The following is a 23257-nucleotide window of genomic DNA, read 5'->3' on the forward strand; positions in this document are numbered from 1 at the left end:
TGTACCCCCATCATGCCATGTACCTGCTGTCCACAGCCCCTCAGTCTGCTATCCCCTCCCCAGGTCTGGCTGTCTGGTGAGGGATGGGGGACACGGTGCCAACACACACACACATGACGCCAGCCACTGATGCTGGGAAGACAGGCAGGAAAGGACTCAGAGAGTGGTCCTGGTGCTGATACATGACCCTTCCTTGCCCTTGGATCACAGGCACACCCACCATGCGGCCCCTGTGGCTCCTCATGGCTCTGCTGGCCCTGAGCCAGGCCCTACCCTTTGAGCAGAAAGGCTTCTGGGACTTCACCCTGGACGACGGGATGCTCATGATGAATGATGAAGAGGCTTCAGGCGCTGACACCACCTCAGGCGCCCCGGACCTGGACTCCCTTCCACCTACCTTCAGTGCCATCTGTCCTTTTGGCTGCCACTGCCACCTGCGGGTTGTTCAGTGCTCTGACCTGGGTCAGTCCCTGGGCAGTTGGGGTGGGGAGTGCAGAAGGCCCAGGCCCAGCCTGAGAGCCTCTACTAAAGGAGATGCACATGCATCCTGTGGGACCAGTGGGGATGGGAGAGCCTGGGGGATCATGACATGAGTGCATAAGGAGCAAGCAGAGATTCTGCAAGCTCTGGAGCCTCACCCATTTGTGGCAGAGTCCCTGTGTTTGTGCCAGTATCCCTGTGTGTGTGTGTGTGTGTGTGTCCCCTTGATGTCCCCACCCTTCCACACCAGCCATGCTAGAGAGTTGGGTGGCTCTATGCTCACATTGGTGATGGTGCTGGCTCCAGGTCTGAAGACAGTGCCCAAGGAGATCTCACCTGACACCACACTGCTGGACCTGCAGAACAATGACATCTCTGAACTCCGCAAGGATGACTTCAAAGGCCTCCAGCACCTCTATGTAAGCCCCATCTTTCTGTGGAATGGGAGGGGTCATGAGCTGTGTAGCTAGAGGGTATGTGTCAGATGGATGCATATTTGTGGGGATGCGACAGGTCCTGGGGATGCATGGAGTCCTGACAGAAGTCAAGCCAGCCATGATGGGAGCTCCCAAGGTCATGGGTCATGGGTTGTGGGTCATGTGTGTGTGTGTACAGGACAGGATCACTCAACTCAGTTCCCTTTTTGTCTAACAATTTTCATTGTATTTGTTCCTCCAAGCAACAGATAAAGAACAGATTTAATGGTAGCCAGTGTGATAATGGGGAAATTGATGTGCAGAGAAATAATGACTGTGCTGGGCATTAGTTGTGCCTGGGATTGGAACTGGGCCTGCTTGTTTGCTCTCACCCTGCACTCTGCCCATGAGTACAGACAGAGCTCCTTGAGACCAAGCCCGTTCAGACACCTCTCAAGTGTCATAGCAGCAAACTCGGGAGGAGAAGAGAAGGGTAGTTGGGGTAGGAAGCTGGGGCATTCACTTCCATCACCTGCCCTGCCTCAGGCCCTTGTCCTGGTGAACAACAAGATCTCCAAGATCCATGAAAAGGCCTTCAGCCCCCTGCGGAAGCTGCAGAAGCTCTACATCTCCAAGAACCACCTGGTAGAGATCCCTCCCAACCTGCCCAGCTCCCTGGTGGAGCTCCGCATCCATGACAATCGCATCCGCAAAGTGCCCAAGGGTGTTTTCAGTGGGCTCCGGAACATGAACTGCATTGGTGAGTTCAGCCCTGGCCTGTGACAGATCCAAACCTGTTAGTACTGATAGCAGACAGAAAGGAGTCAGAGGAAGGAGCCCTCTTCCAGCTAGAGTAGCTGGGTCCTGGACTGTCCAGTACAGCCAAGTAGGGGGCCAGCAGACCTCATAGAAGCTCCAGATATTTGTCTCAGGGCATGGTGAAGGAAGACTGGGGGTGGCTTTAAAGGCTCAGCTCAAGAATCTTAAAACAGTTGAAAGTCCAATGTATTTCTTGGTAAATCACCAATTTGGGCAATCACTGTGGCTAAAGAGAACATGAAGGGTGACTGGGCTGGCAGAGGAGAATTGAGAAAGGTTTGGGCATGGAGGGGCTGGGGAGCATCTCAGGAGTCCTGTCTTCATCTCTGGGTCTCCTCCCTTTCTGCTTGTTTCCGTGCTTCCAGAGGGCAAGGCCAGGGCCAGGGCTCTTGGGGCTAATGGTATTGAACAGCTAGGAGTTTGCAATTAGCCAGATAAATTCATGGAACTCTTTCAGGAGGGGGTAGGGAAACTGGCAACTCACAGGTCCATCATGCAAGCCTGACCTCAGAAGCCCCAGTGGTGCCAAGCATCACTAGCTGGCTCCAAGGCTGAGAGGGCTTCTCTCCTAGAAATGGGTGGGAACCCCCTGGAGAACAGTGGCTTTGAACCTGGAGCTTTTGATGGGCTGAAGCTCAACTATCTGCGCATCTCAGAGGCCAAGCTGACCGGCATCCCCAAAGGTAGGAAGGTGACCCTTCCTTTGCATCCTGCTTCACTTTCAAGAACACAAATGGGGTGGGGGGATGGGACTGAACCTGTACAGTCTGCTTGAGGTAGGACTTCACTGTACCCTCCCCTCACCTGAGGCAGAAATAAGGCCTTTGCCCCCCACACCTATGCACATGCATACACCCAGCATTGGTGTTCATCTTCAAGCACCCTCTTTTCTGGGCAGATCTCCCTGAGACCCTGAATGAACTGCATCTGGACCACAACAAAATCCAGGCTATTGAGCTGGAGGACCTGCTCCGCTACTCCAAGCTGTACAGGTGGGACTGGGCATGGGGCAGCATCAGAGAACCCCCAGCACCCTGTTCCATAGTCCTTATCCACTCCAGCTTCTGAATACCTCTCATTTGCCCATCTGCAGGCTGGGCCTGGGCCACAATCAGATCCGGATGATCGAGAATGGGAGCCTGAGTTTTCTGCCCACCCTGCGGGAGCTGCACTTGGACAACAATAAGCTGTCCAGGGTGCCTGCAGGCCTCCCAGACCTCAAGCTCCTCCAGGTGAGAGTTGGGTTTAGGAAGCCCCTGGGCATCAGCTTCTCTAAGACTTGGGTTGGAGTAGTGTCCCTTGTCTCCAGGGCTGTCTTTATGCTCCCTGCCCCCTTTTGGGGGGATCCAGGGTACAGAGCAGGACAGGACCTGGACATGCACCTGACCAGTCATTTCTGTTCTTTGGGTCCCATCTCCTCATCTGGGAGGGAGAAGTCCCCATTCTCCCTCCCTTAGCACCAAACCCCCTGTTTGTACTGAGACTATGCCACCCTCCATCTGTAGGACCTCTGTCCCTATCTTGGCTTCCAGTCATATGGGATAACCTGGTCTTACCCAGCCCTGCTCTGGGTTTCAAGCTCTTCCTCAGCCCCATTCAAAATGGTAGGAGCATTACCATCCTATGCAATGCAGCCCATGCTGGGCTGACTGTGCCCTCTAGTGGCCGGAGACCTCTCTGCCACCACTGGGCTCCTCAGTCAACCTTCTGGGCCTTCCTTGTTCCGCTCTGCTCCTCCTTAAGAAAGCAGCTTCAGGGATGGGCTAGGGGAGGCTTCTGCCAGAGGGCAAATGCTGCTAAGGGCTGGAGGAAGGGAAGGGGCACCCTGAGGCTCTTTCTCCTCTCACACCCTGTGGGAATCTGGAGTGAGTGGGTGCTTTTCTGGGGATGGGTCGGAGCCCGGGGAATCCAAAAAGAGAACCATATACCACCTTTCTCATACACACACACACATGTTATATTTTCACACATATATGTGTATATATACATATATATATATTTATAGATGGACATAATACCTTTATTTTATTTATTTATTTTTATGTGGTGCTGAGGATCAAACCCAGTGCCTCACATGTGCTAGGCAAGCACTTCATCACTAAGTCCCAACCCCAGCCCTAGTACCACCTTTCTTGCATGCATATCATATCAGGATCAATTTTTGATTCCTACTGCCCCGCTCCACCCAACACAGCCCCCATGACCCCTCTGGCCCAGCCCCCAGCCCCACCTCCAACCATCCCCCATCTCCCACTCACCACACATGAGCCCCTCATGATGGTCACACATCAGTGCCTAATCCTGACCAACACCCACCCAACATATCCAAGCCTCAGTTTCCTTCTCCTATCCATGGGGAGAATCCCAAAGTGGCCCTGAAAGGGTGGTGCAGACATACTACAATGAGATGATACCTGGGAAGCAGCTGGTGGGACTCAGCATGGAGGCAGGGCCCAGCCCCTTCTGTGTCTGCCCTCCGTTTGGCCTTTGACCCACAGCACCTACCCAGGTCGAACAGACTTGTGGAGGGTGGCCTGGGGCTACTGGGCCCTGACAGTACACCTCTACCTCCTGTCTGTGCCCCCAGGTGGTCTATCTGCATTCCAACAACATTACAAAGGTGGGCGTCAACGACTTCTGCCCGGTGGGCTTCGGGGTCAAGCGGGCCTACTACAATGGCATCAGCCTCTTCAACAATCCTGTGCCATATTGGGAGGTGCAGCCAGCTACCTTCCGCTGCGTCACCGACCGCCTGGCCATCCAGTTTGGCAACTACAAAAAGTAGAGGCAGTGGCAGCCACCATGGTGGCCTTGGTTGGGGTCTTTGGGGAAAACAGCCAGATGTCCCAGAAGGGAAGGCAAAGCAAAGAAGCGAAGCCTCACATTTGGTCTCCAACCCTGACTCACTACCCCATCACAGCCTCTTCCTGGCTCCCAAGCATGCAGGTGGACATAAGGCCTGGCCCCCATTACCTGTCATTCAGCTCCCGAGCTGCCCTGCTCACCCACCATGGCCACTCAGAGGCACCCCTATAAAGCTTTCTTGTTCACCTTAAAACCCAATGGTCGGAGGCTCCAGCCCTAGGAAAACAATCCATGAATCTGTGGGGCAGGAAAAGTTAGCAGGGATGGAGACAATGGACTCTGCCACAGCCACCACCCTGTCCAGGCTTACATCCTCCTCCTCCTCCCCATCTACTTCCAGCCTTCCACCTCTCCTGGGCTCATCTATTGCAGTTGGCCTCTGGTGCCCCCACTTCAGCAAGTTCATGGCCTATCCATCCCAATTACCTTGCTATATTGGTCCCTGGACTAGTCCTTTCTCTCTCTCTCTCTCTCTCTCTCTCTCACACACACACACACACACACACACACACACACACACACACACCCTGACTCTTCCCTGGGCTATCTCTTCTTTCCATTTCAGGCCCTGCCCAGTCTCTGCCTGGGATGGCTGCCTCTTTCACTGTCCTACTGAGGTCTTGCCCCCAGATTGGAGGAGGCTGGAAGATCAAAACCAGGAAGGTGGCCATGCTCCACTCTCAAGAGCCACCAGAGTCCTGAGCACCAGTTTTCATTGGCTCCCACCTCCCCGCAAGATAGTTGGGTCTCCTTCCCTCACCTCCTGGTCCCTGCCGTGGTGGGCTGTGAGCAGTCACACCCAGCTCAAGGAGGGCTGCTTTTGAGGTTGGTTGTCTTTCAATTAAAGAAACACTGTGCAATAGGGCTCTGTGTGCCACTGCTCTTGGGGCAGCACTGGGGACCAAGCAGAGAGTAGAGACATGAGGGACTACTTCTGCCATCTCCCAGGCTCTGCCTCTCAGCGTCCAGTCTGAGCTTCCTAAGAAGAGGGTCCTCATCACCCTTGGGTCCAAGGCTGGAAACAGGCCTCAGGCGATCAGGCAGAAGGCCCAGGGGCAGCCACTTCCCCTCCCTTCTCTCTGTCCTTAGGCCAGGCCTGCCCTCCCGGAATGGAGCATTTGTCAAGCACGTGATGTCTGGGTGGCACCAGGATGAACCTTCTCCCACCAGTAGGGGAGTCTGGATATTCAAGAAGGACTGCCCATCTGTTTCAAAGAGTTGGGAGATCAGAATATGCTGTAACTTAACTGTTGTCAGGGCTGTGCTCTGCTTGGGAAGATCAGAGGGGAGAAGGCATATGGAATCAGGGCACTATGCTGGTATGCTCAGTGTGCTGGCCTGGTCTGGCTTCCCATCCAGCACCCCCATAAATCCCACTGGGTGCCAGAAGAGCCAATTGCAGATTGCAGTGCATGGGCCCTGGTTCCAGAGACAGGGTCCAGCTCAGAACCAGGGTAGCCTGCTCAATAGGGACACAAGGCTGTCCTGGAAAAGGACAGTCCCCAGAGAAATGCCCACTTGGAAGCTTGTTCAACAGATTGAGGTGGCCCCAGGCTAGGCCTGTGGCTTTCCCTCAGTCCTGCATGAGGGGCCTCCCACTCATCTGGCAGGAGCCAGAGCCTCCCTGGGTAACCACGGGCAGCCAGGAAAAACAGAGCAGATAGGGCCTGTGTGAGTGACAGCCCAGGAGAGGTGGAGTCTAGAGGAGCTGGGCAGCACCTTGTACAGTGCCATGCCCTTAGGCCTGGCCTGGCACTCGGGACACCCAGCGTCCCCAGGTTTCTCCTTTTTGGGATGGGAGGCGCCGCTCAGCGTGGTGGCCCAGCGATAGAATGTCACCCGGCAGCATCATAGCACTATTCTGGGGCATGTGCTCTACAGCCCGGCAATCTCTGCTGAGCTGGGCATGCACAGGGCAAGGGCACTGGCTGGGGGCCAGGAGCTAGGGCCTCCGTCAAGTCTCCACACTGGTGGGGAGGAGGGGCAGTCAGCGCCAGGACCTGGCAGAGATAGAAACATGGAGCCTTCAACCTGCTTCTCTGTGGATGTGTTTGTAGTGCAGGGTCCACGTTCTGTGTGTCTACTATAGCCCCTGGGATCTCTGTTTTCTTTTGCTGCTGCCCCCTTAGTCTTCCTAGATTCCCCTTTCCTCTGTCTCCCTCTCACCTTTATTCCATCCTCTGTGAGTCCCAGCTCAGGGCACAATGGGGCAGTGGTGTCACCATAAGGTTGGGGGACGAGTTTTACAGAGGTAGCAAGTGCAGAGGAAGGCAGCACGTATACCAGAAGCCATGAGCTGCCCAGGCAGGAGCCCTGGGTGAAGAGGGCTGCACCCCATAGGGTTTGTGGGCCATGGTAGAGGGGAGGCTCCATTCTCAGATCACCTGCTGACCACAGTATAAAGATGAATCCCTCAGCTTCACTCTACTACTAAGTGTGTTGCAAACCATTCGACTATAATAATTTACTGAAAACCTACAGTGAGACCAAGGTCTTCCCTGTAATCTGGCAGCTTCCCCCACACATGTTCACATTCACGCTGCTTGGAAAGTAGAGTTGTGTTCTGGTCCCTGACTATGGTCACAGGAAGTTCCAGGGTAACAAAGCTCCAGAAAGCACTGAGATAATGTGCCCTGAGCTAGTGGGGCAAGAAAGGTAGAGAGCAGGGAACAAGTTTCAGCCCAACTTTTGCTGGATTAGGAGCCTATGGACTTGGGGACAGATTGGATATGGAGTGAGAGGAAGCAAGTGGGCAGGGTGTGGGTATAGGACCACCAGGTTGGTTGTGGCACACTGGTGCCTAAGTCTCCCAGCAGGGCAAGACATGTTGAGGAGAATAGGACTGTGAGGAATAGTGCCTGAGGGTACAGCTCAGAGCAGGGCCCAGCTGGGGCAGCCATTGGAACATGTGCACAGAAATACACTGATGCACACTCATAAACGTGTGCACACATGAACACTCACATGTATGCACACATGAGCACAGCACACACAGGCAAACCCAAATGAGGGGTCTAAGAGAAAAAAAAAAACAGGAATGAACACAAAGTCACATGTACACAAACACTCACACACACAGGCACACAAACTTTCCCCCAGGAACACAGCTCAAACAGGCACACATACAAGCGTATGCAAACACATGTGCACATGCATGCATAGAGAAATGTGTGTGCAAGAACACAGAGAAATGCAAACATGTACACGCACTCACAGCACACATGAGCACACACACAAAAGCCCTCATGGCAGTGTCATGTGAGCTGCTCACTTGGGGAGGGCTGCTCTGTGAGAGGGGTGGCCGCCAAGGAATGGCCTTTGAGGGGCATGGGGCAGGATAGGGGAAACTTCCAAGCACTTACTGCAGGTCAGGTGCCTTCTGGATGTGGCAGGGCCCAGCTGGAGCCTAAGCCGAATCCACTGCTTGGGTTTAGGCAAGTCAGGGCTTGTCAAGGGGCAGCCAGCCAGGTAATCCCAGGCCTGAGCCCAGAGGAGGCAGGGCCCCCTCGGGGACACGGCCCCTCCTTAAAGGGCCTGAGGGAGCCAAGGTGGAGGGGCTGCTCTGAGACCTTGAAGATGGTGTTCAATGTTGAGTGTTCGTCCCCTATGGCTGCACCCCTGCACCTCTGACTCAAATGGCTGGTCTTCAGGTTTGCCCCCATGGGTTCCAAGCTCTCACCTCAGGAGGATAAGGGCCACAAGGAGAGGCAAAGCCCCGTCCATTATGGACATGCGGCACAGGGCCCATCACTGGGGAAAGTCTTTGTCTCCCTTGGCTTCTGGGAGGAGCACAAACCCTCTGCAGCCCTGGAGAACCTGGGGATGCCTGAGTACTGAAGTTGTGCTGGTTTCCACTATACAAGGGGCAGCCAGGGCAAGGGGTAATGGCCTGAGGACTGAGCTGGCCCCCAAGCCTGGAGCCTTGCAGGCAGCTGTGGTGCCAAAGGGCCATTGTGTGCGCACACCCCCATAGCAGACCAGAGCTTTCCAAAACTCCCAGATGTGGAGTCTATTGAGGTGAACCAGGCTGGGAGGCAGGAGGTATGCATCAAGCAGGGGGCTCTGTAGGGTGGAGCTCCTTGGCGTCCAGTTGGAGTTGCTGTGATAAATGACTACAGACCAAGTGGCTTCAAACATCAGGAATTTATTCTTTCACAGTGCTGGGAGCCTGAAATAGAGTCAGGATGTGGGTAAGACTATGCTACCCCTGAAGTCTAGGGGAAGACCCTTCCTTCCTCTTCTAGCCTCTGGTGACTCCAGGTGTCCCTTGGCTTGTGGCTGCATCACTGAACCTCCACCATCACAGGGCTTCCTACTCTGAATGAGTGTGAAATCTCCTGCCTCTCTCTTATAATAACATTATTGCATACAGGGCCTGTCTGGATAATCCAGGATAATCTACCCCCTCATGATCCTTCACTTAATCACATCTGCAAAGACCCTATTTTCAAATGAGGTCACATTCCACTTCTGGGGTTGAGGTCATGGACAGATCTCTTGGGGCATTTTCAGCCTGCCAGACAGGGCTGCAGGCAGACATTGACCTGGTGGTCCCCGGAGCTTTCAGGGAGAGAGCTGTGATCTCAGCCATGGAGACAGCAGGGGTGGTAAACAGAGGGCCCAGGCTCAGCCAGAGGGCCCTTCACTTGTAGGCCAGGCCAAGGAGTTGCTGTCCCAGAGGAGGCTGTGACAGCCACACCAAAAGTGGCAGGAGGAAAAGCAGGCAAGGAGGGGGCATGGGAGGAGGGGCAGGCAGCTGCAGGGCCTACAGGAAGGAGGAGCCTTCTGGTGACAGGGCAGTAGCTGAGGTTGGGGGCAGGGGAGTGAGGGCTGCAGGCAGTGAAGTGAGTCCACAGAAAAAGAGAGGGGACAGGGGCATAGCAGGCCAGGCTGCATGGGGAGGGACTCAGGTGAGGGTTCTCTGGGGGTTTTCTTAGGCTAAGGTTGCCTGAGAGGGACCATTGACAATGTTAGAGGCCTAAGGTCCCTGAAGATACAGGTCCAGGGCACAGTGGGGGTAGGTGCAGGACCAAAAAGAGAGAAGGAAAAGAATGGGGGAGGGTGTAGGGAAACAGGGAGGTCTGGGCTACTTGGCCAAGTGGTCTGTCCCTATCACACCTCCAGCCTCAGCCATGGGCCTCCCTGGGGTTGGCTCCATAAGTATTTCCAATGCAGAGGACAGGGTGTGGTGTAATAAAGAACTTTCTAGCAAAGTGCCCCAGCCCACCTCTTTAAAAATGGAAGAACTAGGATGGGGCTGGCCAGTGAACCAGGGTCACTAGTGACAATGGCGTAGTTGGTCTGGCACCCAGGCCTCATTCTCAGGCCTGGGTCCTCCCTTTTGGTCTCAGGGCCCAGGCTGGGGACCAACCAACTGGAACTACAAAAAGGAGAACATTAGTTATTTGAGGACCACAATTTCTAGGGACTAGGGACTTCCATGCTACCTTGTTTCCTGGCCATCTGACCTTGACCTTGGTGGGACTCATCACAAAGTTGTATAGCATGGTTAACTCTTAACTGTGTCAGGCCAAGGCAGTATTCCAGCTCAGAGGAAGAGGCAAAGGGGCATCAGTAGGTGATCCAGCCTTGGATTTTCCCCCCAACTTGCTTCTTCCCCTGGTAAGAGAGGCTCTGGGTCAAAGGGCATGTTCATTTAACTGATGGCTGCTGTCCACATGGGGGACATAAGTACTCAAGCCTTACAAAACAGTTTGGAGCTCAGTGATCAGGACAGACTTCACAGGCTGATGCCAATTTTCCCATATGGACAGCAGCCATCAATTTAATAAACATGCCCCCAGAGTGATCAATATGTTCCCTGGTCCCTGAGAGAATGCAGTGACACAGCCCCAAGAGAGTCTTCTCTGGTTTCTGCTCTCACAGTCACTTCCAAGCCTTTAAGTGGAAGTCTCTCCCTCCCATCTCAGCACCCTCCTCCTCTCCACAGGGGCCCTTTCTGGTGTTCTGTCCCACTCCTGTCCTCCCAGAGCTGCCAATACATGTTTGCTAAAGGGCAGCCAATAACTGAGGGCACTGTCATCAGCAGAGTGTACCCCTTATCCAAGGGATGGTCCTGCTGGAGCCACCAGAGGAGGCTGACTCATCTGCCTTTGCCTACCTCTTCTCACTCTGGAGCCAGGGCCTCAGGACAGGGAGGGAAGGACAATGACCCCAGGGAGCCCACCACACTATAGAAAGCCAAGAAGGGGGCACAACCTGAGCATGCTAGAGGAGGGAGGCCCTGGTCCCCCAGGACATGCTCTGGTACTCAAAGTTCTTCTGTCCTCATGAGGGGAGTGGGGATGGCCTGGAGCCCCATCTCCTAGCCAGGGGCAAAAAACCAGTTTCACAACCTGTTCCAGGTAGCATCTAGTGACCCCCCTGAGCTTCACTTCCCCAACAGGAATGTGGGGTAGTAAGAGGAGAAACTGAACAGTAACTCGTAGCTCAGAATAGGTGCTCAGGAAGATTGGGAATCCCTCCATTTTTTTAATGTAAATGTGTGTGAGAGTAAATGAGTATGCCTGAGCCAACATGTGTGAGTGTGAGAGAATGTCTATAAGTGTGTGTGTGTGTGTGTGTGTGTAAACCTCTGCTCACACTGAGAAGTGCCAGGGGCTTGGCTCTGACTCCCTGCAATGCCAGTGCTCATGGGCTTTCCACAGAACCAGCTGCTTCCTGTGGGAGGGGGCAGGCTATAGCAATTGTGACTGTCCTCTGGCCCTTGGGGGGGGGGAGCAGTATCTTTCTGTCGTTGAGATATCTGGCACAGTGACAGCTCCTCAAAAGAGGCGTTCCCTAGCTCCCAGCACAATCTTTTGTTGCCCAGATCAATGGATCAGTGGTCTCCCATGGCCCTTACCAACTGTGGGCAGTCAGTCAGCCTGCCACTACCTTTTATGGAATCCTTGCTGTGTCCCCAGCACCCAGACCAGCACACAGGACACTGTAGGATCCTCTGTATCCTCCCACCCTCATGTGTGTGCACACGGTGGGGGGGGGGGGCGGAGAGAGAGAGAAATGCTGATATGCTGCCTAGGGACAAGTCCCTTCCCTTTTCCACACGCTCAGCCTCAGCCCCATCCTGAGTCCCCAACCTGAGTATGCCCACTGCTCACAGATCACAGCAAAGACCGAATCTGGGGTCAGAGGACTCTGCTGTCACTGGAACTGGGAAGCTCTAAAGACTAGTGGCAGAAGCTAGTCCCAGGGACACAAACTTTGGTGTATTTGCCCATGTATGTGAAGGTATATGTCAGTTGGGACAGGTGGTTGTCTGCACTGCAGTTTCTCTGTGTGTCGTTGCCACTTGTGTCATCAGATGTGTGTGGCTGGTGTGTCTCTCTGGATGTCCATCTGTGTTCAGTCTCCCTGTGTGTCCTGCAAAACGATGTTCATGAGATAACCTTCCTGGGTCACAGACTTTAAGAATTTGTTGTAAGCTCCAGCTTCTTTCTGGGAAAGCATTTGGATGTCTGCACTCCCAACACAGACAGTGTCAGAGGACCAGCAACCCCTTGGAGTCCACCTGGGGCTCAAGGACCCCATGCTACAAGTCAGTTCACCCAGCTCCATGCCCCATTTTACTGTTGGGAAAATGCATTCAGAGGGCAGGGGATCTTGAGAGGCAGTGGCAGCCTGGACTTCCAGTCGCATGCTTGGGGTACTTTCTCTGTACTTGCAGGTGGTGGTAAGCCCCCCCAGTTTCCAGCTGATCCCACCCCCACTGGGCCAGTGCCCTTTGAGAGGGGCAATGTCAGGCTAGGAAGGACGGGCAACCACTCGCATCCTGGGGGCAGAAAGGCACGCACTGGACGCGAGGCTCCAGAGCCCGGTGTCCCCTGCGCGGTGCACCGGTGCACCGCCCCCCGCGCCCGCTCCCTCCTCCCTCCTCCTCCTCCTCCTCCTCCTCCTCCTCTTCCACCGGCTCCCTCCCTCCCCCACCCTCTCCCTCCCTCCCTCCGCGCTCAGAGCTGCGGCTGGAGCCGAGCGCGCCGCGTCGCCCGCCGCCGCCGGTGCGGAGCGTGGGGAGCACTCGGCCGCAGCCGTCGCCCGCCGCGGAGGGTGCTGCTCCGCGCCGCTGGCCAGGCCGCCCTGTGCCCGGGCCTTTCCGTCCTTGGAGCGGATTGTTGCCCGCCGGGCGCCCGCCTAGAGCGACAGCACTCGCCAGAGCTGAGGCCGCGGTGGCGGCTGTGCCCATGCCCGGGTAAGTGGTGCCCGGGGCGCACGGGCGCAGGCGAGGTGGGCGCGGGCGGGGGCGGGAGGGCAGCCCAGCAGGTGGCGCGGCTGCAGGTGGGGGGACGCAGGTCTGCTGCTGAGGCACCTGCGCCCAACGTCAGGCCTGCGTGTCCTTGCCGCACCACGGCCGCGCGTCACCCCCGGGCCCCGGGGCTGGCAGGCAGCGCCCCACACCCGCACCTTGCGCCCCGCATCCCGCGCGCACGCGCATCTGAGTCTGGGGAACAAGGCCGCTGGGGGCTGCGGGCGAGGGCTTAGGGCGGGCACAGCCAGGGACGCCGGGCCTGGGCCAGGAGCCCCGCCGGTGAGCACGCACCTTCCAGGAGCCTCGCGGCACCCCTCCCCCCGCACCCCCCCCCCGCGCCCTCACACTGTGTCATCTTCCCCCTCACACATTCCCACACTGTCCCCCTGCACGCCCACATAGCTACCCAGCCGACCCCGCTGCTGGCATGGACAGTGCCTAAGGCAGGCGGCCCCTGGCCACACTTGGGTAGTGCCTTCTCCATCCCTCCACGGACGATTGTTTCCCCCTTCTCACCTGTGTGACCTTGGCCAGAGGGCTTCTGCATAGGGGGCTCAGTGTTCTGAAAAAGTGAAAGCTCCAGGCTTAGGGTTCTGGAATTCTGAGCCGCTGGTGCAGCATCTCCTAAAGCCTGGGGAGACCCACCCCTCTCTCTAGGACCTGGTCTCCTTCCTTCTGCTGGCTTACTGCAGGGCTTAGTGGCCTGACCAGCCGAGGAGGAGTGGAAGGTAGGGTGAGGGGCCTGATGCCTGGGCAGAGCAACCCAGGAAGGAATCTTGGAGAATCCTGGGAGAGGTTTAGGAGAGAGCGTGCAAACACCACTTGCTGTCTTACCTGCTCCAAGGGCAGTCCCCTCCACTAGATGCTTGCCACTTCCTGGGCTGGGTGAGGGAGTAAAGCCACCCCATCTTTCACAGATGAGGCCTTGGGGCTCTGACCTAAAGTGAGCCCCCGCCTGTTGCAGGATTAGTCCAGCCTGTCCCTAGCTGGCTCCCATCTTCATCTCCCCTGGCTCCCTATAAGGACTTGAGCATAGGCTTGGAAGGTGCCCCCTGCACCTATTCCCCTCACTTAATCCACTAGCACTGCAACCCTCAAGCACAGTCATGACCTCTCCCTAGTCTATGAGCATCTTAAGGCAGGGGCTTTCTCTTAACCTACATGGGCTGCTCAAGTGCCCAGCACAGGCCTGGCAGAGTGGGCAGTAGTTTTCATATAGCACATTCATGACCTTGACCTCACTGAATCTGTAGACTCACCAGAGAATAAAGGCAAGGCCTGTATTTTTGTCCCCATTCTTCAGATGAGATGCTTGAAGCCCCAAGAGGGGTGGGAACTCAGTAGTGCATTGAGCACATGGGTGGAGGCCCTTTCTGTCTTGAGCAGGTGGCTGGGGACACTCCCGTGGACTTGGTGGGGAGGTATCCTAATAAGAAGCCAATCCCCTTCCTGAGCACCTACTACAGCCGCGCATGGTTCTAAACATGTTCTTGGACCTCCATCTGAGTCTCACCTCAACCATATGTGTGAGCTGCTGTTCTCATCAGCCCCTTTTTCACAGATGGGGGAATCAAGGCCAGGTGGCTTGTGAAGAGAGCTAGGATGCAGAGGAGAGGCTGGGAGGCTGCCCAGGTCCCTAAGGGACTTGGCGTAGCAGAAGGACCAAGGGTGAAATTACCCCTTGAGTTTGCATCTGAAGAGCGAGCCAGTCGGAAGGGGCTGGGCTTTGTGGCCCCAGACCATTGATTGTCCCTGCTACTAGCCTCCAGGAGGGGGAGGGCCAAGGACACAGCTAGTCTTGATCAGATCAACCTGGTGCATGCCCAGCACTGCCAGGTGGTTTGAGTGAAGGGGCAGGCATGCTCTGGCACAGAACAGGGGGGAAGGCAGGCAGATGGAAGTGGGACGGGCGTGGGAGGGGGCTCTGCACACAACCAGAAGGAGAGCCAGTCCTTTGGGGAAGGAAGCCCCCAAGGCTGAATGTGCTAGGGAGCACTCCAACAGCAGGCAGCCGAGATGCTGTAGCCAGCCCCAGGGGCAATAAGGGGAAGAGGAGGCTTGTAGGAGGCATCTTGGGCTCTAGTGACAGGATCTCTGGGGTTTGGTGCCAGCTCTGTGCCTGATGGTCTTTGTGACCTTGGCCAAGTCCCTTCCCTGCTCCAGATCTAGAGACAGTGGAGGTGTGCCCTGCGGACTCTGCACTGACATTTCAGGATTTGGAGCTGGAGCTTTGGAGTGAGGCTGAATTCTTCCCAACCAAGCAGGAGAGGCCAGGTCTGGGAATCAGTGAGCACGCTCTAGTCCAGTCCAGACATGCAGCCGGAGGGTGCTGGGGTCAGCTGCAGAGGCCTCTCTGAGCATGACTTGTAGAGAGGGGCCCCACGCTTCCTGGTAGGGGACAAGAGTGCCCCCAGGCCCCAGGGCTTCTGAGAGCTGAGCTCAAATGGGACTCTTGGAGCCAGCACAGTCAGACCCAGCTTCCTCTGGACATTTGCACCTCCTCCCCCACCTCATAGAGCAAGTCATCAGCACACCTGTACTCCCTTTTGATCTTATACTTATGGCTCATATATTTCATTGATGGCTGCTATTTGCATCAGAGTTTACCCATAAAGTAATGTCAATAAGGACAGTAATAATAACAGCAGTCACCTTGTGCCATACTGGTTTAAGTTTTTCACAAACATCTCCTCACTTAATTGAAACAATAATCAAATGAAGCAAGTGTTGGTATTATCCGCATTTTACAGCTGGTCACATGAGACCCAGAGAAGTTAGAGAGTTTAGGTAATTTGCTCAAGGTCGCACAGCCAGTAGGTGGTAAAGTCAGGATTGCAACATAGCAGTTGGGCCCCTGAGTCTGCTCCCTGCCTGTAGCCACTTGTTCTATAGAAGTTTGTCTCTAGAAGTGTGCTAAACTTGGCAGAAGGGGGCATTGTGCACTCGCTGGAGCTGAATGTCCAAGGAACCCTGCTGGGGTGAGGCTAGGGATTCTTTTGAAAACCTTGCAGCTCAGAAGCTGAAATACCAGCATCCCCACCCCCATCTTCCCACTGAAAGATCAAAGGTGATTTCTACCCATCCCAAAGTAAGCTCCTATGACCTCTTCAGGGCACCCCTAAGAAGTAGCAGTTCATAGATGGGGTCCTGGGCTGTGACAGGAGGCAGATCTTCAATCTAAGCACCCATGAGCCCCACCAGTGCCATCTCTGTGACAGCAGAAAGTGCCCCAGCAACACCCCAGGCTAGGCATGGCAGGCAGAGATCTGGGCCACGCAGATGGCTCCTCCCTGTCCCCTGTCATTTCCCAGCTCCTCACTGTACTTCTCTTCCCTGCCCTGGCTAGGCTGGCAGAAGCCAGGCCAACCGTGCCTGGCTGGAAAGCCCTTCCCTGCCTGAGCACCTTCTGTTGGGTGGGTGGTGCTGGCAGTGGGCCCGGAAGCAGCCTGGGGAGAAGGGTCTGAGCCCCACATCACCAGGACAGAGGGAAGAAGGCTCTCAGATCTAGGGGATTTGGGGCATCTGGACAGTGTAAGGTTGAGAAGGGGATAAGTCCAAGGTCACAAAGCTGAGTAGATGGCAAAACCCAAACCAGAGCCACAAGGCATGGACAAAAACATTGAGGCTCAGGGGCTCTTGGGGCTGGTGGGAGGACTCTCTGTGAGCACAAGTGGTTTCCAGAGACTTAGGTCCAAATCCAAGTTGTGCAAAGAGGTCTTGAGTCTACTTCTGTTGTGCTGAGGTGGGTCCCTCAGCTCAAATGAGTTCTTCCTTGAGCCTGTGGACTTAAGGCACTTTCTAGAGCTGCATTGTCCTATGTAGTACCTATAGCCACAAGTCAGTCACAACTTAAAGTAAAATTACAACTTTTATTCCTTAGTTGCATGACCATATTTCAAGTGCTCAGTATCCACAGTGGCCAGTGGCCACCATATGGGATGGTGCAGGTAGAGAATTTTCCAAAATGTACTATCTATGTCACCACTTCAGTGAAAATGAAGGGTTGATTCCTCCCATGGATCTTGAAGTCACCCTCAAGGCCACTCTCCTGTGGCATATGGTCACTGATGGTCTGAATTTGGCCAGCCTCCATGGTCAGGCTCCCCTAGGTAATCACCCAGAAGAGAAGCCCTCAAGGAATTCTGGGTACTCATGGGCATTTGAAAAAGTGTCCTGTGATTGGCCAGGCTCTGATCTGAGCACTTGACAACTGGGGGAAACAAGGTGCTTGGGTAAGTTGCCTTTCAGAATGAATGTACACCCTCATCAGAATGTGGCCTGCCATGCCAGGGCCACATCATATGGGTGTGATGACCACTGGGGATTCTGGCCCTTAGTCATTCAACCATATTTATAGGGGCCCATGCCCTGTGTTAGTTCTGTGTATACAATGGAAAGGAAAAAGCAAAATGTACTTCCTGCAGCAAAGGAAGTACACTTTGCTAAGTGTTCATCTATGGCAACCAAATACAAGTGCTGGGGTCAGGAGGATGCATTGAGACCATGAGGCCAGGCAGCATCTTCCAGGGCTCAGGCCCCCACAGCACCCTCACTGGCCCAACAACCCAGATTCAGCCAGACAGTCCTGACCCCTTACTCCTCAATGGCCACATATGGCTGGTGCCTGCCATATCAGACAGTACTGAGACCTTGCACAGATCCTGAAGCCACTCCTAAGCCACTCCCCCATGGCACCTTGAAAGGGAGTAGGTGAAGGAGTTGCAGATGCCTCAGGGCAGCCTGTCCATCCCCTGGGGAGTCTGGGGCTGGTGGGAGGACTCTCTGTGAGAGTCAGTAGAGCCAGCGTGTTGGCATCAAGATCCAGAGTTGTGCTCCCTAAGGACTGGCCCAGATGCCCAGACACCCATGGAGAGGGAGGCATCCTTCCAGGCACAGCCTGACAGGCCATGGGGATGCCAGGCCTGGCCTCAAGCTGACTCCAGCAGTCCTCCCATGTCCAGCTTGGTCCTGATTAGGTCCTGCCATGTACCCAACATGCTGCCAGAGCTTGAGAAAGAGCAGGGAAGAGTTAGGGCTGGGGTGCAACCTCGGAAGCGGCCCAGGTCACCCCCCCCCAGATGGGCAAGGCAGTATTTTTTAAAAAATAATGTTGATTTCTTCCTATTAAAAATAGGAAGCATTATAAAAATAATGCTTTTACTGGAAACAGTGGCACATGCCTGTAATCCCAGACACTAAGGAAGTAAAACAAGAAGATTCCAAGTTCAATGCCAGCCTGGGCAACATCGTGAGACTCTAGCTCAAAATAAAAAATCAAAAGGACTGGGGATATAGCTCTGTGATAAAACACCCTGGGTTCAATAGCCAGCACCAAAAAAAAAATTTAATAATAATGATGGTGATGCTCTTAACATGCATGCTCTTTATAGAATACTCACACAGAGACATCAAAAACATAGAACCTCCCCCAGTCCAATCCCCAAAATGTAAGCTACTGTTTTCATTTTATTGAACTTGTTTCTGCTCCCTTTTCTTTGCATAACCTATTTATTTTCACATTACTGTAATTATACCATGGGCTCAATTGTGTAATCTAGTTTTTACTTCACATAAGCATTTTTTTATTAATATAATCCCTTCCTATAAGAACATTTTTTTCAAAATGGATATAGTTTAATTATAGTTTAATTTTTAAAAGATTATGAAAGCAGTAAGTACTTATTGCAAAAATGAAGAATGAACTTGAGTCGTGCAACGAAGAAACTCCAAATGATCACTCATTCATTTGACAGTTATTTATCAAGCACCCAGGCTATATCAGGGCAGTTCTCAGTAATTACAATTTTTAATGGCTGAATAGTATTCTCTCAAGAGATCCTAATTCACTTAATTATTTGGCTATTTTTGGAAATCCAGGCAGTCAAATTTGTTTCGCCCTTATACACAAGGCTCTGCTAAGCATCTTGGTGCGGAACGCTCACCCTGTCCTGAGGAGAGTACCCAGACACAAGACTGTTCTGCCAAGTCACTATCCAAAGGGGCTGTTTGAGTGTGCCAGAAGGACTCGCGTATGCACCCTTGCCAGCATTAGGTATTACAATCAAATAACCTGCCATAAGTATCTAGGTCAGCAAATATCTCCTTTAGTTTGTGTTTCTTTAATTGCAAGTGACAGTGAGCATTTTTCCATGTTTATAAATTATATCTTTTCTTTTAAGTGAATTACCTGTTCCTATACCCAATTTACTGATGACTTAGTGTTTCTCCTTTGGGGTTGAATGAACTTTAGACATGAAAAATAGCAACAAATTAATATCTTTGTTGCCAAAAAAAGTTTAACCTCTTTGTTCTTTGACTTTTCTCTCATGTAAGAGGTAAACATTTTTTGTCACAATGTCTTGTGGTTTCTTCCATTGCTTCTGGGCTTACAAAATCCCTTATGGAAATTTGTGCACTTTCCACCTGTGTGTATGCATATGTCTGTGTGTAGTTTGCATGTTTAAGATGTTTAAATCTTTAACCCAGCAGTCAGCAACTTCTTTTGCAAGGGCCAGACAGTAAATATTTTCTACTTTGTGGGCCACATGGTCACTGACTCAAGGACTAGACTCTGCCTGAAAGCATGAAAGTAGTCACAGATAATAAGATACATAAATGAATGGGTGTGGCTGTGTGCCAATAAAACTTTATTCACAAGCACACTTGGCTGCTGGATTAGGCCTTTGGGCTGTAGTTGCCAAACTGTTTAACTCAAAGGAGATTTGTGTTGGGGAAGTATGAGGTGAAGGAGGTAAGGTGTGTCCTTTGCCACTTGTCCCCATTTCCTTAATCAAATTAGTTGTCTCCTGGAGGAAGGTCCCCCTTCCTCCCTCCTCCCAAAATCAAGCACTCTGGACATGTTTGGAGTTCCTGAGCAGCAGGAACTCCAAGGTGTCCCCACAGGGTCAGGTGGCAGCTGGCTCAGCAGACCCTGTGTGTTTGCCCAGAGTAGGTAGGACAGGCAGAGGTGTTGGCCTCTTTGCTCCTCTTTTAGGGAGGTGCTGAATGAAGGTGTTTGAAAAAGAACTGCCACATCTTCTTTATTCGACTCACCTGGGAACCGTCAGTCCCTGGACTATCTCAACACTCTGAATTCTTTGCACTCTGGCATTTTTGACACAAACCTGAAACCGGGTTAAGACACGCAGAGTGGCAGGCTTGTTGCTGAACCAACATTTGCACGGATGGCTGGCCAGGGGCATGATGGTGGCACAGGGCATGACAGAGAGGGGAGGAGCTTTTTCTCCAGATTAGACCAGCCCTGCTGAAACCACTGATGCCCTCAGAGCACAGCAGGACAATATAGCTAGCCCCACTTCCCTGGCAAGGCAGGCCTCTGATTGCCTCGCCAGTTACAGGGGACCTTGCCTACCTGCTCTCTCATGGGCCTCAGCTACATTTCTCTTGGGAGAATCCAAAACCAGACATACCATATTTTGGTGTGGAGTCACAGGCCTGGGAGGGATGGCTGTGACCCAGAGGTAGCTTGTCTGGGCTCCTCTGGCCCCTGGGGTCTCTGAATACTGCTGTAAGTGGGAGGCAGAGTCTGTCCTCTGTGCCCCTCCCACCCAGCCTAGTCTCCCTCACAGCCTGGGACTCATCTGCCCACAACTCAGTGACCAGCAGTTGGGCCTTTGCTCTTAGAAACCTCTGCCCTGAAGAGCAGATCAAAAGTGTCTCCCTGTAATGTGTCCTTTGGAGCAAAGGGTAAGAGTGGGCTGCCCTAGAGGCTGCTGCCCAGGATCCCTATCCTGACAGCCCCCAGAGAGACCCACATGGCTTCACTTGTAGGTGAGACAGGGTGGCAGGAGAGGGTCCAGGCAGGGCCAGGGACTGTCTCCTGTGGCCCTGCCACTCTCCCTAGGAGGAGGAAACAGCTCCACAGCGCTATCATCAAAGGTGAGGCTAGGGTGGCAGGTCAGGGTTTCCCCCAGAGAAGTGTACAAGGTATATGTGCTGTAAAGAGGACCCTCTAGTGTTCTCATCCACAGTCCTTGCTGCACTCTCTTCCAACTTCCCAGAGAGGAGACTTTTGTAGCCACTTCATGACCCACTAACTCCCCCCAAGCTCATGGCCTCAGACATCATCTGCTCATGAGCACACAGAGGCTGGCAAGGGAATCTAGGAGAGGGATGAAGCTGGGTATGTGATGGGCTGTGGGGCTTGCTCAGGGAAACACTTAGACGCCACATTGGTGTTTCATCATGACATGAGATGGAGCCCCCCAACCCTAGTCCTTCTGGGTATCCCAGACCCTGCATGAGCTTTGTGGTGCAAAGCTCAGTCTGTGTGATTCAGATGGCAGCCAGACCCTTGGCGACCTTCAGGTCTTGCCATTGCAGCTAGTTGGGGTTGGCAAGGATGCTGGAGCAGGTCCTGGCAGCCTTTCAGGTGACCCTCCCTGGGCTGCAGCTTCTGAGGCATCCTCTTTCGGGGGCGTTGTTGGCTACTGGCTCTTCCTCTGTTGCTGCATTTGACAGCGGGCATCTGGCCTTGGATAGCCTGGGGAAGTGGCATCAAGGCTTTGTTGTGCTAGTTCTTTGTGTCTGGGTCACAGAAGGGCAGCAAGTCTTGTCTCCCGTCTTTAGCCTGAACTGGACTTTTCTGTCTCCACTCCCTGCCTTACTCATCCCCTTCCAAGAGTACCATGGTCAAGGACTTTTCTAAGGGCTCAGAGTGGCCTGGTACCAGGGAAAGTGAGTTTCAAGACCCCCATCCTGTGTGCTCAGAGTTCCATAGAGTTCACCTAGTGAATTTCTCTACTTTGTGTTGACTTTCTACCATCAGTCAGGTCAAAAAGGGACACAAAGAAGCTAATTTGCAATCAGTTGGAGAGAGCTGGGGGCCCACACAGCTCTAGCCCCTGACCTTATCTCCAATGAATGCCCCCAACTTGTCCTCTCAGACCTCAGACTGTTTCCAGAAAACAGCAATCACCGCCCCCTACCACACATACCAGGCTCACTCTGGGCCCTGTGGAGCCCAGGCTCCCAGAGGACCCAAGTGTGAACCAGTAGTCTCCTTAACTAGTCACTGCCTGTCCTGACTGGAAGGACTTAGCCTATGGCCTGCAGCCCCCATGGCCTCCAGCTGTCTGTAATTTCCTTAATTACCTGTTTACTTGGCGGCTTCTGTCCTTGGAGCTGACTGTGGGATCAGAAGCTGGCAGGGGCAAACACCATGGTACCTCGGACAGAGCTGGGGACACTTGGGTACCTCTTATCCTAGCCACGTGTTCTCTGGCTTTGAAAGGCCAGAGGACAGGGACCTGGCCCTCTTGGAGCCAGACACAAGATCTTGGCCCCTTTGTGAGCTGGCGTCTTCCACAGAGGCCAGCCACAGTGTTCCTGAGTCCCCTTGCCTCTCCTGAGAGCACAGACTGGCCAGGGCACCTCTGCCATTAGGGCAGGAGAGGCGTGGGGCCAGCGTGTGTGGAGCGCGTGCGGGGGCGGGGCACAGGGCTGGCTTGGTCTCCTGCTGCAATGCAGCTCTCTGCCCGCACAGCTCACTGTAATTGGATAATTAGTGTCATTACGCTTCCTGCCCATCAGCTTCTCCAGCTCCTGCTCCCTCACTCTCCCTTTCTCTAGCTCCCGCCTTCCCTGGCAGAAAACAAATGAACGTTCGCTCCTTCTGCATGGAGTCATGGCCCCAGTAATGATACTTCAAGGCCCCAGCCTGAGTGGGGCTTCCAACTTTCCTCTGGGGCCCAGGACCACCCAGCACTATGAGGGCCACCTGTGTGGAAGTTTTGACTTCTCCCTGTCCTAGGTAGCCCAGAGTGAATAAATAGAATGTTCTACCCTCACTGGTGGAACCTGGCTCTGCCCTATGAACTCTGGGATTCGACTGGTCTAGGATTCAGAGCAGGCAGAGGGAAGGGAAGGTACAATGAGGTGACCCAGAAGGGATCACATGGCCAGGCTTCTCTGACTCCAGCGCCTGCACTCCCAAGCCCTGAGGTTTATAGGAACAGATTTCCTGTCCAGTCACTTTATTGAACTCTTTTTTAATTGGTTCTAATCATGTGTTCATTGCTTTCTGGGATTTTCGGGGCAGTTACTTGGCAGAGGAACCGCATAGAATCCTCTGCAGCCAGACCACCTGAGTTTACCTCAGCCTCTGCTCCTTGCTGCCTGTATGTCCTTGAGTAAACCTCTTAACCTTTCTGTGCCTCACCTGCTTCAGCTCTACAGTGGGCATAATCATTCATTGCCATAGAGGCCTAGTGTAGTGCTGCCCTGGACTTCAGGGCAGACAGAGGGAGGGGATGATGGGGTGACCCAGGAGGGGAAGCAGGTCAGGACTAATGGACTCAACAAAGAGCACTGTCATGGCTGGTCGTTCTGGCACACGCCTGTAATCCTAGCTTCTTGGGAGGCTGAGGCAGGAGATCACAAGTTCAAGGTC

General features: G+C 53.7%; 2 protein-coding genes across 10 annotated transcripts in view; both read left to right on the forward strand.

Moving 5' to 3' along the window:
- The first annotated feature begins 214 nt into the window (after positions 1–214).
- On the forward strand, positions 215–5433 carry Bgn (biglycan). The gene is made up of 7 exons (XM_077106744.1): positions 215–462; positions 787–899; positions 1443–1656; positions 2288–2398; positions 2614–2707; positions 2809–2947; positions 4303–5433. The coding sequence occupies exons 1-7, from the start codon at positions 222–224 to the stop codon at positions 4498–4500; spliced, it is 1110 nt and encodes a 369-aa protein (XP_076962859.1). The 5' UTR covers positions 215–221; the 3' UTR covers positions 4501–5433.
- A 7140-nt stretch (positions 5434–12573) lies between these two features.
- Positions 12574–23257, forward strand: part of Atp2b3 (ATPase plasma membrane Ca2+ transporting 3) — a 69816-nt gene continuing 59132 nt past the window's right edge. For all 9 annotated transcript variants that reach the window (XM_077106691.1, XM_077106683.1, XM_077106685.1 and 6 more), the window contains exon 1: positions 12574–12789. The gene's annotated coding sequence lies outside the window, so the exon portion shown is untranslated. The remainder of the gene's footprint in view (positions 12790–23257) is intronic.

The sequence above is a fragment of the Callospermophilus lateralis genome, chromosome X (assembly GCF_048772815.1).
Source record: "Callospermophilus lateralis isolate mCalLat2 chromosome X, mCalLat2.hap1, whole genome shotgun sequence".
In the NCBI taxonomy this organism is placed as follows: domain Eukaryota; kingdom Metazoa; phylum Chordata; class Mammalia; order Rodentia; family Sciuridae; genus Callospermophilus; species Callospermophilus lateralis.